The sequence below is a fragment of the Serinus canaria genome, chromosome 10 (genome assembly GCF_022539315.1).
Source record: "Serinus canaria isolate serCan28SL12 chromosome 10, serCan2020, whole genome shotgun sequence".
Taxonomy (NCBI): domain Eukaryota; kingdom Metazoa; phylum Chordata; class Aves; order Passeriformes; family Fringillidae; genus Serinus; species Serinus canaria.
This window is the reverse complement of record NC_066324.1, coordinates 14,499,847-14,515,341: the sequence shown is the minus strand read 5'-3', so window position 1 is coordinate 14,515,341 and position 15,495 is coordinate 14,499,847. Positions and strand designations below refer to the sequence as shown.

General features: G+C 40.8%; 1 protein-coding gene across 4 annotated transcripts in view; it reads left to right on the top strand.

Moving 5' to 3' along the window:
* The window catches only part of THSD4 (thrombospondin type 1 domain containing 4), a 227,725-nt gene extending 215,850 nt beyond the window's left edge, over positions 1 to 11,875 (top strand). For all 4 annotated transcript variants that reach the window (XM_050978373.1, XM_030228342.2, XM_030228340.2 and 1 more), the window contains exons 15-18: positions 622 to 795; positions 2,971 to 3,150; positions 5,037 to 5,181; positions 6,015 to 11,875. In XM_050978373.1, coding sequence (XP_050834330.1) covers positions 622 to 795; positions 2,971 to 3,150; positions 5,037 to 5,181; positions 6,015 to 6,157 — 642 coding nt within the window. In that variant the 3' untranslated portion in view covers positions 6,158 to 11,875. The remainder of the gene's footprint in view (positions 1 to 621; positions 796 to 2,970; positions 3,151 to 5,036; positions 5,182 to 6,014) is intronic.
* The last annotated feature ends 3,620 nt before the right edge of the window (positions 11,876 to 15,495 follow it).

Here is a 15,495-nt window from a genome sequence, read left to right as displayed (position 1 = left end):
AGGGTTGTGGGTGACAGAGCCTGTGCCTGCAGCTGGCAGCTCCAGCTGCAGGCAGGCCTGGAGACCCTTTGGTTTTGGTTACATTGCATTATATACTTTTCTTTGCTGAGCATCTTAATACACTAGAACCAATCTATACCTTAACTTTTATCTATAGCCTGTCATGACTACTGTAATTACAATATTCATGTTACTATTCTCCAATCACCAAAAGTTAGTACATTACAGTTTAAGCTAGAAGTTTTTTTCAGTTTTCTTTCAGTGGAAAATTCTGAGACCTTTTTTCTACTTGCAGCATTGGCTGACTTGTTTGCCTGTGCTATCTTTCTGCTTGGTAAAAACATCTTCTTCTTTGGGGTGGGTTTATCCTTTGCTCTAAGCCATAAAAACCCCTTCTAACCAACACACCCTTTGCCTCCTTGGTTAGCCAGTAAGACTGGCTCAGCAATTCTTTTCTTCTATGTCAAAACTTGCTTCCATCTTTATTCCTTCTTCAGATTCCACATTTAAAAATCTTTCTGCTTAGCACACATATCTGTGAGCCTTGGCTGTCAAACTCCCATCCTTCCCAAGGCTGTGCGGTCTGCGGGCTCACAGGTGCCCCTGTTGTGTCTCTCGCAGTGCTCGGCCGAGTGCGGGGACGGGATCCGCACCCGCTCCGTGCTCTGCATGACCAACCACGTCAGCAGCCTGCCCCTGGAGGGCTGCGGCAGCAACAGACCCGCGGAAACAACGCCCTGCAACAACGGGCCCTGCGCCGGCAAGCTGGAGTGGTTTGCTGGGGGCTGGACACAGGTAAGGCAGGCACCAAATCTAACTCATCTGCTGCTTTTCTGGTATTTTACTTTCAACTTGTATTTTAGTTCAATAAAGATGTGTGCCATAAGGTATTTCTTCATCTCTCTAGAGTATTTTTTGGTATTTTAGAATATCTAAATACTCTAGATACCAAATATAGCTATTTGGTATCTAGAGTATTTCTCTCTAGAATATTATTTGGTATTTTTCCCTGTATTTTACTGAGCTGATGTTCAATACTTTTCAGCTTGTGCTGAGTTTTTTTACTTTGATGAAAAGAAAAAAAATGTTTTTCTTCTCCTCTCTATCTTCATTTTTTGTTTTTCACCTACTGACCCAGTGTATTTATGAAAAGAATGGTGACAGAATTCTGCTCAGCATGTTCAGGTAAACACTAAAGCAGTGGATTTGAAATTCTTAAAGTAGAGCCTTCGTGATAGTGCATAAATGCAGGGAGATACATACCTATACATATGTATGCATATGACATTTCCAAAAGATAAAGAAGGCAAAAAGCAATGGCTAAATCCAAAAGTTAGCTTTGGCATTGTTGTACTGAAAGCCATTACAATAGGCAAAAGAACAAATTTTGGTTAGTGGCCTCTATACTGATACTCTGTCCTCAAAGTTAATGCTTCCCTTCATCCACATCTGGTAGCCCTTGTTCCAAATGAACGTTTCTTCGGTCAGGTACAAAGGCATTTCAGGAGCTGTTAACTCTGCCCAGGCATTTGTGTCCCTTTGTGTGGGCTCTGGCATTGCCTGGAGAGCCTTTGGGACTGCTTGGGGGAGGGCCACAAGCACTTGGTGGAACTGTGCTGTTAACTCACTGCACAGCAGATCCCACAGTCCTTCCAGGAGATAAGGAGCTGGAAGTTAAACTGCTACAGCTGAGGGGGAGATTACAGGGCTACTACTATGCTAATGCTTTCAAGTGCAAGTAATAATTATAGTGTATAAGAATATGTATAACAATAATAACAAATTCAGATTTAAAAAATCTTAATCTGCAGTTCTAATAACAGGTGAAATCCAGGCCTTGTTACTCAGACTGCTCCAGACAGTCAGTAGGAACTCTGTACCCATTTTTGCTGTGCTGGAAAGGTGTTCAGTTCAGAGCATCCTGACTATTCTTTTAATTCACCTTTTTTCTTTGCAATTGAATTGTTTGATGCACACAATCAAAATCTTTACTGATGTGAAAGCTGTGTCTGACAAGATCAGTTCTACTGGCCTAGTTCTGGCTGCTCTACCTGGTTTTTAATAGCAAGATGAGAGCAGTCAGTAAGGCAGAGCAGTGGGGAGCACGGAGGGCTGGCCTTAGAGCTAAGGTGGGGTGTTCACATTGTGCCTTTAGGAGGAGCCATTGAAAGAGATGTTTTGTGTTAAAGAATGCGCAGTTACTGTACTTCATGTAGAATTTATTTGGGTGCATTTATCTTAAGGTTTTTCATTCTGCTCAAGAGTTTTGTGGGAATCTGGTAAAGGGATTGTAAATTCTACCAAAAATATAAAGAAAATCCCCAGTGTTAGGAATGTTTCATTGGTTTAGGCTGGAAAAAGCCTTCTGAAAATCACAGTCCTTTATGCAACCTAGAAACCAATATGTTGCTGTAATCATCTTCTAAAAACCTTTTTACAAGTGCCAGAAACAGTATTGTGTGTGTACTTAACCTTTAAATGGGCAGTAGGAATCCAAGTGAGTCAAATTCACTTTTCAGAACTGGAACCAACACTACATCACATAGATACTTGCAAGCATGAAAATAACTCCCTGGCAGATCAAGGCATTTTCTAAAAACAGCACAGAATGTGAGGCTTTGTAAAGCTGCAAAACTGTGCTCTGACCTTATAACCCTCCAAAGTTCAGTGCAGCACATAGGATCCTGCTTCAGCAAGAAACAGTAACTCTGCTTATGGAGAAAGTGAGTTATGCTTCTCTGTTGATTGAGAAAATAAATACCAGTTTCTTTTTGTAGCTACAGGTAAAACTATGCTTTGAGATTTTTCCAGAAGTGCACTTAGAGTCATATGTCTTCTTCATGAAGATAATTAGAACTATGTCTTGAGTCCATGGTACCATGTGATGTGGAGAAATGTTACTTTGTAAACAAGTTGAAGGACATGAGGAGAATAACAGATTTCCCCACTTTTTTTTGTTCCCTGATGCAGTGCTCTACTGAATGTGGTAGTGGAACTCAGCAGAGAGAAGTAATTTGTGTTAGGAAAACTGAAGGTAATTTTGATGTTTTGAACCCCTATGAATGTTCATATTTGGAAAAACCTCCCAGCCAGCAGTCCTGCTACCTCAAACCATGTGGATCTAAGTGGTTTCATACAGAATGGAGCACGGTAAGTCTGTCATGTTTTCCTGTATCTGTACTTGGTTTGACACATCTTTTTCTGTTTATATTGAAGGAGAACACTATTTGCATACAACCACCCATCGTGAAATTGATTTAACTTTGCACAGGAATGATAATAAAAAGAAAGCATTCTCTTTGCCTGGTGGAACGTAGAAAATTCAGGAAGTATCTTGACCAGAAAGAGACACTGCACAGGTGTCTTTGTATCATTGATGTCTTCTTCATAGAATCTTCCTGTTTTATAAAGTTGCTTTGGCCCTTACAGTGAGACAGTGTGGTGTACTTAGAAGTTCCTTTTAGATCTCTAGTTTCATTAAAATTAAGGAGTATTTAATAAAGAATGAGGGATGTATTAATTTCTTAGAGTTAGTTTTACAATAATATTTTACTGTGAAGTCTTTACTGTAATACTTAGAACTTCACTGGGAGAAAATGTGTTGTACAGCTTCATATATCTTCTGTTTCCCCTGGAAGTGGACCAGCTACATTCACCACTGTGCCACAAAACACTTCAATTTCATCTGTAATTTCCTATATCTGACATAGATTATTGGTTTTCTGCCAAAAAAAAAATCAACATTTTTGTCCTTAATGAAAATCAGGAAGTCCACTGTCATCTTAGGATGAGATGACACCGGATGGAATGCAGTCACTTGGACCCTTTGTTGAGCCATAGGTCAGATTGCCACTGGCAGCTCTGCAATGTGGATGCTGCTCAGAATGGTTTGTGTGGAGTGTGATGTGAGCCTTGGTTCCATTCTAAGTACTTAAGATCTCTGTATACTTGAAGTCCTTATGGCTAGATGTGGATGTGGAATAATTACAGTGTTCTATACAGGCATGTAGCAGGAGAAACTCCAGAAAAATCCATGTTCTGTTACTGTTGCACATGGCTGCCCTTTCACATGTGGGTAAAGGTTGTACTTAAAGATGAAAAAACAGTTAAAAATATAGTATTGAGAACTACTTTGGTTAGTTTTTTACAATATATGATTTTATGGCCATGGTAAGTTGTTTATGCAGTGTTAGGAAAAGAAATAATTATGCCAAAAAAGTCAGAAAGAAAACATTCTTACTAGTTTTGAGCTATTACGGTTTTAATCGTAAATGACCCAGGTTTAATTAAGTTTTGAACATTAGGTCAAACTGGACAGTGAGCCAAATCTCAAAGACCTCACTCAGGCAAAATCCTTGGCCGATGGGGATTTGCTTCAGTATGGGCAGAAATGTGTAATAATTGGCTTTAAAAGTACCATAACAAGCAAGTACAAAAGTCTCTGGCTTCATAACAGAGCCTGAAGGAGCACAGAAATATTTCCTTTAGAAATTCAGAGAAACTTAGAATGGTTAGTAAAATCATTGTGCTGCAAGAAGTGAAAAATAATTGAGTGCTAGGGAAAAAAAAGTAATTAAAATTATTCTTGCTTGTATATAAATGGCAAAAGGGAGAGTGGAGGGCAGGGCAGTCAAGTAATAAAGTTCAGAGCAGTTAAGTTCTTAAAGCAGGAAATATGAACACTATGGAAAGAGTAGATTTGGGAGATACATCTAAATGAGCAAACAACCAGACTAATTAAAGAAGCAGATGCTAAGTAATAAATTCAGAAAGGGAACTCTAGTTTGATTTCAGTTGCATGGCATCCACAATGTTTATTTGTGTGGTTGTTGCTCCTGTGGTCAAAAATGTTTGGGAATCTTGAAGAAAATTTTACCTGTATATAAAGGGCTTCCTAGGTAGAAAATAAAACCCAGTAGGGTGAAGTTGATAAAAGGCTGCAATGATACCTGGGTCTGTCATCAAGGTTCCCTTGTTTGCTTTCTGTAATTACACATCTCCTATGGCCCTCATGAACTTGAGCTGAATTGTTTCAGTGTTCCAAGTCCTGCGAAGGAGGGTTTCGGGTGCGCGAGGTGCGGTGTCTGTCAGATGACATGGCAGCCAGTTCTCAGTGTGACCCACAGCTCAAACCCGAAGAGAAGGAGCCCTGTAATACCCAGGATTGTGTCCCTGAAATAGGTAAGGCAGAGGAAACTTCTGTTTTAACTGTGGAACTCCATCTAGTGGAGAAGTTATTTTATAGACTTTAATAGTATATTTTCTTTATTGAGTTCAGGGTTTTATTTTTACACAAAATACAGCTCTTTTCTGTGATTTAAAAGTAGGTTTCCTGTGAAAATGTTTTCCTTGTAATGTGTAAGAAACTGGCTTATTCTTGAAGTTGCTGAGAATGTGAGAGATTTGCTTCTGTGAAAGTGGTAAATACAGGGTGTTTTTCTGCAGCCTCCTTGCATTCTCCAAGGTTTCTCTTGGAAGAGTATTTAAAACAAACAAACAAAAAAAAGGATCATTATATACTGTATTTGGAAACAGGTTCTATATGAACCAACAAAATTAAACTAAGGTATTAAGTGCAATGAAGCAATTTCCTTTTGTATATAGTAAATACGGGGACCCACTTAATTTGCATTGGAATTAGTCATTCATCTCATACAGATTTGATTTTTATAGTAATGAGAATGGCTAGGAAGAGAAAGATGCAGGAATGTAGAGACAGTTTTAACTCTGAATGTTCTCCAGCAACTTTCAGTTGGGAATTATTCAACATACTTTAAGATAACAACATTAAAAACCTGGGGAAATGGGGATAGCTACATTTCTTCAATGCTTTATGTATCTTGAAATGAAATCCTAAATAATCTGATTTATTTGCTTAGATAACATGTTTTAAGCTGACAGTGAATTTTTAAATACAGGTTCAAGAGGTTTTACATGGTAAAAGGAAGAGAACTGATTATTTGTTGCTCTGGTACAGTTTCTTTAATTTCTTCTCTCTTCCTTTCTCTCCACAGATGAGAACTGCAAGGATAAATACTACAACTGCAACGTGGTGGTTCAGGCCCGGCTCTGTGTGTACACCTACTACAAATCAGCCTGCTGTGCCTCCTGCAGCCGCGTGGCAAACAGACAGCCAGGCTTCCTGGGCCGCAGATAACACACCCTGCCCTGCTCACAGCACCACTGGCACTCTGCACATGGAGCCTGGGCAGTGCTGCTTGGACTGCAGCACTCGGAGCTTCCTACAGATGGGGTTTATATTGCTGAGTGCATCAAGACTTTGGTTAAATCTCACACCCTTTCAGTTATTGTGCAGTTATCTCTTTTAGGATGTTTGTTGTAAAATCATGATTTTTTAAAAGCATTCATTTTTAATGATACTATTATTTGCACCTGCTCATCAGATACTTAAGGAACATACTGGCCTTAAGATTGTGAAATTAATGAAAACTAAAATCAATTGCAGTCAATTACTGGAGATAATTGACCAGTATGGATGCAGCTGCTCCATTATTTTCTGAGTGCTTACTTGGTTTTTTGGACTGCCTTAAGTTAGAGGACTAAATCAATGAAACATGCATGAGAAAAATGACTTCCCAAAGAACCAGACCCTTGAAAAGCATTTATCATCAGTTTCCTAGCACTCTAACATTTATTTTTAACTACTTCAGTCCATTCATAATAAATCAGAGTCACTGTTAAGGTCTCTCAGTTGTCCTTTTAAGTGATGTCCTGTCCTTAGGCAGCAAATGTATACACACTTGACTGCCAGAAGGTGCCTTTATATTTAATTCATAAACTCACGAAGACATACTTTTATAATTTTGTATGGATTTTAAAATCCGTTCCCTACCAGAGTGACACTAGTGTCTAACTCCTTAAGTCTTTAACAGCTGCAGCTGTCAGTGAGACAGGTTAACCAGAAAGGTGAAGAGCCTTTGCTGGTATAAAAAGTGATTGTTTCCATTGGTGAGGTCTTTTTTCTGTAGGGGACTTATTTCAGAACTGGGATCTTGCCTAATTCTTGTCTCTGCACTATTGTTTAACAACTGCCAAACCAAAGTACTTTATTCAGACCTAGTCTGGAGATGTCACCAGTTTCTGAAACAACCACCAAAGGAGAGAGGCCTGTGTGCCTTAGAGCAGTCTGTTACTCCTGGTATCAGGCAGCAGTATGAGTCTGGTAGCTGAGTATCTATTCAAAGGGGTCTTAGCTATTGGCATTCTTAAGGTTTTGATCAGTTATTACAACATACTTGTCTTTTTTTGCTCAGTGTTCCATTGTGCTGATCTATTCATACCATTCATTTCCTGTTACTTAAGAATGGCTGCAGACTTAGAGCTGAATTTAAGTGGTGATTTTTCATTTCTGCAATTTCTATACTAAGCCTTGAGACTTGCTAAGGGCAAATAGTGTACTATGCAGTGCAGATGAGGTTTTGCATTATCTGCTTGTTCTCTAGCCTTTATTTGAGAGGTCTTTCAAATGTGTAAATAAGGCTGAGGGGAAAAAAATAAACACCTCTGCTTATTCAGCTGTTTATTACAGCATATTGCTTGTAAATTAGTGGTGCCCATCTATGCATCTGTTCCTAAAGTGCCTGATGTCTGAGTTGCAAAGAAGCTGTAATAATCTATGTTCAGTCAATCCCAGAGGTGTGGTTAAGGTATCCTGCCACTGATGCAGAGCCATGTTTGAGCCTCATTGTATATCCTTTTCTTCTTGCTGCTTTGGTGGAAAGGAATGCTGGGAGGTAAATGTTGCTGGGTGTGAAAGCAGTCACATCAGTTTATGTGCTGGAGCCACAGGAAGGTGGAATTCCTGTAGTCTAAAAGCTGCCTTGCATTGAGATTAACTTCTGAATGTTTTGATTTGGTCACTCTTGGAAAATATATTTTGGACATGATGAACTACTACTGTTTGGATCCATGAAATGAAGAAGTGTTTCCCCTAAAATTTGGAGGTACTCTTTGTAACTATAAATTGTTGTGTGTCAGCCAAAAATGTCATTGGCTGTTTCTGTACACTTTGACTTGGGCTTTTTCACTGTAAATAACAGACATAAAGTTGTTAGAAACAGAAACTCTAATTAGGAATCTTCACGTTCATTAATCCATCACAGTCCTGTTTCCTTGTATTACAAAGATTTATCCACAATGATAACTTACAGATTTGTTACCACATTACGTTCCTTAGATTCTTGACCAAAGAATGATATGGATAAAGTGCAGTGTAAACAGCTCTGGAATCCATTACTTCTGAATACAGATTTTCATCTGTGTATCTCATTGCAGCAAATCTTGACATACATTATATAATTTTGCTGTTATCTATTTCATCCCAAGGAAATGTTTTTCTGTCAGCTTGAGGGAAATACCTGTTCCATAAAAAGGCTTCCTGGAAACCCCAAGGCAAATGAGGTGCAGAAGGAATCTGGTTTGCAGTCATAGAACAAATTCCTCTTACACATGCTTTGGCTGTGAGACCATCAGTGACTCAGCACACAGATTTTATAAAAGATTTTATCCCCCTCTTTTATAAAATCTGTTCTTTTGCTCTGGAATATATGGCCATTAGCTTATTGTACAAAGATGATCATCGTGTAGGTTCTGTTAAACTTCCACTAAAGTAAACAGTGTTAGTGAGAGCTATCAAAAAATATATCCATACACATAGCAGTATAACCCTGTATTACATCCAAAGTATGCTGCTTTGTGAATTGAATGTAGTGAGCTGTGGTTATACAAACTGTACTTTATTTTTAAGTAAAGAGGCATTTTTCAGATGAACCAGATTAAAAAAAAATAGTTTTACCTAATTAAATATCTAATGGTAAGTAAATATTAATGGGAAGAAAAGTACCAGAATGCTGCTGAACCTAATCATTTATCATCTCTTCTCATATGTCAGCATTACTAAAATAGTTGTTCCTGCAAAATGAACTAATGAGCCCTTTTCATCAGCACTTTGATATACTAATATTGTCTGCACAAGTGCTGTGCAAAGATTTCACCATCTCACAAAGCCTGATTTTGAAATTGGACCTATAACAAGTATTTGTTCTAATAGACAGTGCCCCAACTTAGGATGATGCCTGCAGGGGATTTGACTTTATTTTCTGTGAGTCAAAGGTGGCCTTAATGAATCTAGTAGACATAGAGCAGATGTGAAACCAGTATAAGTAAAATATTATGCATATTACCAATTGCAAATATCAATTATGCACACTTCTGATTTTTAATGGTTTAATTTCTTTTTCTGACAATTTAACATCAGTAAAAAAAATGCAGAATGCTTTTTGTTTCTTGAAGATGAATTGCTTTGCTTTGAAAATGCCTCCTTGCCTTGAAGAAGCCTTATGCAATCCAGGAAGACCAGAGTAAGTTAGATACTTTATTGAAAGAGTCCAGCATGCTCATGGGGTAAAATCTGCATACAACTTCCATGTCTTACACACATGCAGCTGGCCAAAATCAGCTTCATCCAGAGCAGGCCCTGTGTCTCAAAGCACTTTCCTTTTAGAATGGAGGATTCCTGGTGCAGTTGATAAACAACTTACCAAGGGCTTGTTAAGGTTTGCTAGCTCCTGTGCAGTGTCATCCTCAAGCATGTGGAGGGAGAATTCCTTGTGTACACCAAATTTGAGAGGCTGAATTCACTTCCTCTCGCAGAAGATGGTGTGAAAGTGTGAGGGTTGTTCCTGTGGGAATGACCCTGTGGGTGTGTCTGCCTTGGCCAGCAGTGAGGCAGTCAGTGTTTGCTTTGCTCTGTGACCTTCAGCCCCAGGGCTCTGAGCAGGGCAGTGCTGGTTAGGAGGCAGGGCAGTGCTGGGAGTGCCCCTGGCTGTGCTGCAGGCCTGCCAGCCTGGAAGCCCACCCCTGCAGGGTGGCCACAGGCTCACTGCAGGACCAGCTCAGAATCCCTGCTCAGGGAACTGCTCTCTTCTTCATTACACGCATCAACATCCTGCTTTTTCCCAGTACTTCAGCCAGTGGAGAACTTGTGTATGAATCAAGCAGTGTTTAGTGTTACTGCTTAGATCCCAGTGTTGGGGCAATGTGGTGCAGTCTTGCAGTCCTGGACTGTGCCAGTGGTCATCACTGAGGGAGGAAGGTGCTCAAACAGCTTATGGCTCATGTAGGGCTGGTACAGGAGGCTTGGCCTCCTCTCTTTATAGCATGTACCACTGTAAGTAGTAAAATGTGCCTTCTAGGGCTTTGGTTTTCCCCATCCTCGTCCTGGCTGATCTCCTTTTTACACCAACACTAATGCTTCTCCTCTCCTTATCCCACGTTCATCCCTTTGTCCTTTGGATGACAATATTAAATTTTGCCAGAATTGCTGAAGATCCTGAACTGGCCTTTGGTTTATAAGAATCCATGTTAGAAATAAGCCCAGCTGTAAAGAGAGCTGTATTTTTGCCAGCCCCTGGATTTTTGTGTCTGTGTATGTCCATGCTGGCTAGTTTAAAATGCGTAGTAGTAAAGGACATACTGAATTAATTCCTGTGCAGTGAAGCTGTGGTTGCACAGCTGTTGAAGTCTGGGTGCCCCTTTATTCTCATATGTAACATGTATTGCACAGAAATAGTTATGGTCCTCACAAAGAAAAAGCCATGTGTTTATCTGGTTTTCCTGAGACTTAGTGTCCTTCCTAGGAGCTGTTCTGTGTATTGGGCAGATAATTCATGTTCATGCCTGGAATTGGAACAAAAACCATGAAATTTTGAACATGAAAGTAAACTTTATTTATTGCTATACTTATAGAATGTTTGTGGGAGATGAAATTAGGCATTGTTTAGAAAACAGAGTAATATAATTATTTCTGTATCAGAAATGAAAAATCATCCACTCAACCTTTTCAATATATTTTAAAGCAAACTTGTAATCATGATGATGTTTCACTGTGGGTGAAATTCAGTCTGGGGGAAAGGGAGAAAATTCAATTTCAGAGGATTCATAGCAGACCTGAATTTGGTTCTTTACTTCTCACCTTTTAATAACCAGAAGTTCAGAGGAGCAAGAGTCCCCAGTTTTCTATATCCCCATGTACTGTAACTGGATGCAGACAAGTAGCATCATACCTGGAGAGGAGGGGAGCTTAATTGTGATGGATCATTGGCCTTTCAGCACATCACTGCTGCTGACCTGGATTTCCACACTGTGTTTGGGTCTCTTGAGACCAGTGGCCTTGGCAGGGTTGGGTACATAGGAGCTTGTGAAGTCCCATCATAGTCACTCAGGATCTAAAGAGAGCATCAGGAAGGACGGGAGACAAAAGAAGCCCTAACTTTTTTTTAATATGTATAAAATTGTCTATTTGACCCTCATAATTGATTTTGGCAGAAGGATATACTTTATTATAACTTATTTTCTTATTTGTAAATACAAGATGTCTATGGGAAATATGTAATTCTGAGCTCTGTCTATGGAACAAGCCACTGCACCAAAATATTTCAAATATTTAGAATAGGCAGATTTTTTTATTAAAAGGGACCTAATATGTATTTATTTACGTATACCATTCAGATTTTGTCCAGCTTTTTCATTATACTAACCCATCTTTTTAGGGAATTTTATAGCACAGGTATTACATATATATTTTTGTATATATGTCATACTGTAAATCCATAATACAGTTTTCTGAACCTTCTGATTAGCCAGTTCCTTGAGTGAATTAAAGGGGGAGAGCATAAGCAAATTGCTTTCTGACTCGTTCAGGAATATATATCCATGGCAATGTACCTGAACCAGAACTGTACAGCATCATTTTCATATTGTATACATTTTCTCTTTGATGAAAAAATGTTAACTATTTTTGTTTATGACTAATTTATTTTTTATTATTGTGGAAAATAAAGTAACTCAAGATGAATTTATGTGACACGTTTGGGTTTTTTTGGATGATCTGCACTTGAGTTTCGTGAGAATTACAGAGATCTCCTTTGATCTCTGCGGCTTCCAGCGCCTGCGGCGATCCCGAGGAGCGCTAGGGGGCAGCAGTGCACGCACGGCCGCCGCCAGGGGGCGCCGTGAGGGGCGCCGTGAGGGGAGCCGTGAGGGGAGCCGTGAGGGGGAGCCGTGAGGGGGCGCCGTGAGGGGAGCCGTGAGGGGGCGCCGTGAGGGGGCGCCGTGAGGGGAGCCGTGAGGGGGCGCCGTGAGGGGAGCCGTGAGGGGAGCCGTGAGGGAAGCCGTGAGGGGGTGCCGTGAGAGGGCGCCGTGAGGGGGCGCCGTGAGGGGAGCCGTGAGGGGAGCCGTGAGGGGGCGCCGCCAGGGGGCGCCTTCCCGCCCGGATCTGAGGGGACGGGACTGACCGCGCCTGGGCCGGGCCGTGCTGGCACCGTGGTGTCCTCACGTTGTCACCGCGGTGTCCTCGCTTTATCCTCACGATGCCCCCTCGTTCGGGAGCAAATCAGTGAACGCAGAGCTGGCCTGGGCCGCATTCCGCCCCTCAGGGGCACCGCGGGTGGGGAACCAGAGCCCGTGGCCCTCTGTGGGGACACAGAGGCCGGGGGGTGGGGGGGCGGGGGGGGGAAGAGAAGGGTTGCTTGGGTATTTTTGGTTGGTTTTTTGGTTTGTTTTGGTTTTTAAAGTAGAACTTGAGGTATTAAGCTATAAAATTACAAAATTATACAATAATAAATGTCTTGCTCTTCCTCCAGCCATTCTTTACGTTTAAAATAAAACTTTGGTGGAAAATTAGGAGGCCTGTAGCAGCTGCGGTGCTTCCCTGTGGTGATTTGTCCGAGCCCTCAAGCCTGAGGATTCCACATCACCAAGTGATGCTGGTTTCAGGGTCCTTGTTTGTGATACCTGCAAAGAGTGGACCTCTAAGGTAAGTACAAAGGCTGTAGGCAGTGTTACAAGAGTTATGGGCAGCCCTGCACTGAGCAGTTGGAGTTGTTGAGTGCAAATGCTTATCTTTAATGCCTGTCTCCATACCCTATTTCCATGTTAAGCTTTAATTTGTTGGTTCAGAATTCTCTTTTACATAGTTTTTACTAGCCACAGTCTTAAAAGGAAATGGGAACTATTATAGAGATTTTATTGATGAGGTAAAATTCAAATAATTGCTCTTAAATGAACCCAAAAACTTGATTGTGATTCTCCACTGATGCAAGTTCCAATGAGGAACAAATATAAAAAAGGCAGTGCTGGCCTCCTGTCCTGCTTTCTGGTGTAGCTAGGCAGACCTGATCATTGATTAAGAATTAGCTGCTTCCTTCAGTCTGGCTGGCTTTGGTGGGGATATTTTGAGGTACATAAACAGAGTGAATGTAATATAACACCTGTCCACAGAAAAGTGTGGAGCTCCTGGCTGACTAGGTAAGGTTGGAAGGCATCCAGAGAGACCATCTACTTCAACCTCTCTACTCACAGCAGTGTCACCTACAGCAAATTGCCCAGATCTGTGTCCAGTCAAGTTTTCAATGCCATCCAAAGGATGGAATTTCCTGTTTGTTGTTCAGTTTGTGCCCTTTGCCTCTTTGTAGTCCTGTCATTGCACACCCCTGAGAAACACCTGGCTCCATTGTCTTCATTCCTTCACATCAGAAAGTTGAAGTGCTCCATAGTTTCTTTCTCTGAACTATATGAAGACTATTAATGCTGGAATGTTGTGTTATCACTGTGATGTCTTCAGCCAGGTGACTTCTACAGTTGAAATGCCTGAGAAGATTTTAGGTCAAATCTTGGGATTCAAAGCAGAGATTTTATTATTGAGTTGAAGTAATTAGTGAGTAGATGAAAGGAAATGAATGCATGTAAATGTCTGGCACAGCTTTGGGCACAGTAGATATTTTCTGTTGTATTTCCTTTGTTACTCTGGGCTGTTTTATTTTGTTTATTCTCTGTTACTCATTTCTGCTTGGGGTGTTTTGAAGGAAAAGTGAATATTTGAGGAAGAAAGACTCCACCTTTCAAAGAAGGAAAAATCCAATAGGGTAGATCAGGAACCAAAAGTAAATTTGCTCTAATATTAAAATAACTTTCATACTTCATTCCTGTTTATTAATGGTATAATTTTGAGTAAGGCATAGGAAGGTACATATTTAAAGTGCACATAATATGAAATTAATGCACCTGTACTGAAATTGGAATTATTAGGACATTTGCACACAAATGAATCAAAGAAGCATGCCAGTAATTGTGAAGAAGGTCGCATTGTGTGCTCTCAATGCAATTGGTGTCCAGCAACTGCAAAACCGTGAGTTCAGTTTGTCCCGGACCGCCTGTGTCGGGCTTTGACCCCAGCCAGCAACCGAGCCCTGCCTGCCGCTGCCGTGGGGCGGAGCCAGAGCAGTGAAAGGCTGAAGCCTCACGGCTGAGATACAGTTCAGTAGGTAAAGGAAGAGCCGCATGCACAAGCAAAGCAAGGAATTCTTTCACCCCTTCCTACGGGCAGTGAAGTGTTCAGCAATCCCAGGGCTGTGTCCTCTGCCAGCTTCTTGTGCCCCCCCAGCCTCCTCGCTGGCAGGGTCGTGTGAGGAGCAGAAAAGGCCTTGGCTCTGCTTAAGCACTGCTTAGCAGGGATGGAAACATCCCTGTGTCATCCATGCTGCTTCCAGCACAAATCCAAGACATATTCCCGTCCTAGCTACTGTGGGGGAAATTAGCACTATCCGAGCCACAGCCAGCACAAACAGCTATTTGCAACACAGGCCATCTTTCTCCAGAGTGGCAGATAAACTGCAATCTTAACATTTTATCAAGGAGCTGTAGCTTTGTGAATTCTTGTGATAAATAAATGCAAATAATATATTCTCCAGCATTCCAATTTGGATTTCTTGTTATTTATAATAAAAAAGGAAAAAAAAGGGTCACTCTAGTCGTTATTGAATGATCCTGTGCAATTGTGTGGATTATAACTGCTTCAGTTTTAGTATCTCTGATTCCAGCTCCTGAATCTTAAGTCAAATGACTGAAATAGCAGTAGATAGCAGTGGTATATTAACCTTTTGGGATAGGGAAGTGTCTTCATTTTGAATTATTTTTGTTTTATATTAAGGCACATCAGCAAGAGTCAGCCCTCATTAAGAAGAGGTAGCTGCTATTGTCTGTGTTGCCCAGATTTTGTAACAGTGAACACATGCAGACAGTTCCTACTTCCCAGTTCAAGCTGCCAGCTGGCTTTTGCATTGTCACCCAGCCCTGTGGTGTGAGGCTGAAAGAAGGCTCAAGGTTTGCCAAGGAGAAACAACTGACTAGGAATTGTGTTGTTGCAAAACTTTGGGAAGAAACCCTTTCTTACTCTGGAAAACAGAAGCATGACTCTGATGGTTTGAGAGTAAATCATAAAATTCCACTGAAACTAAGAGATCTACTCCAGGCTGCTGTACCTGGCGTATACAGGTAATCTGTGCTAAATTAAAAAAAAAAATAAAGCATTTCCATGTTTTGAATGGATCTATTTTTACCTGCAAGAGAATATCAAAACTGAATTAAAAGTGTGTTGTCCTGGGAAATACAATAAACTTGTTTTCTCTCCCTTAGACC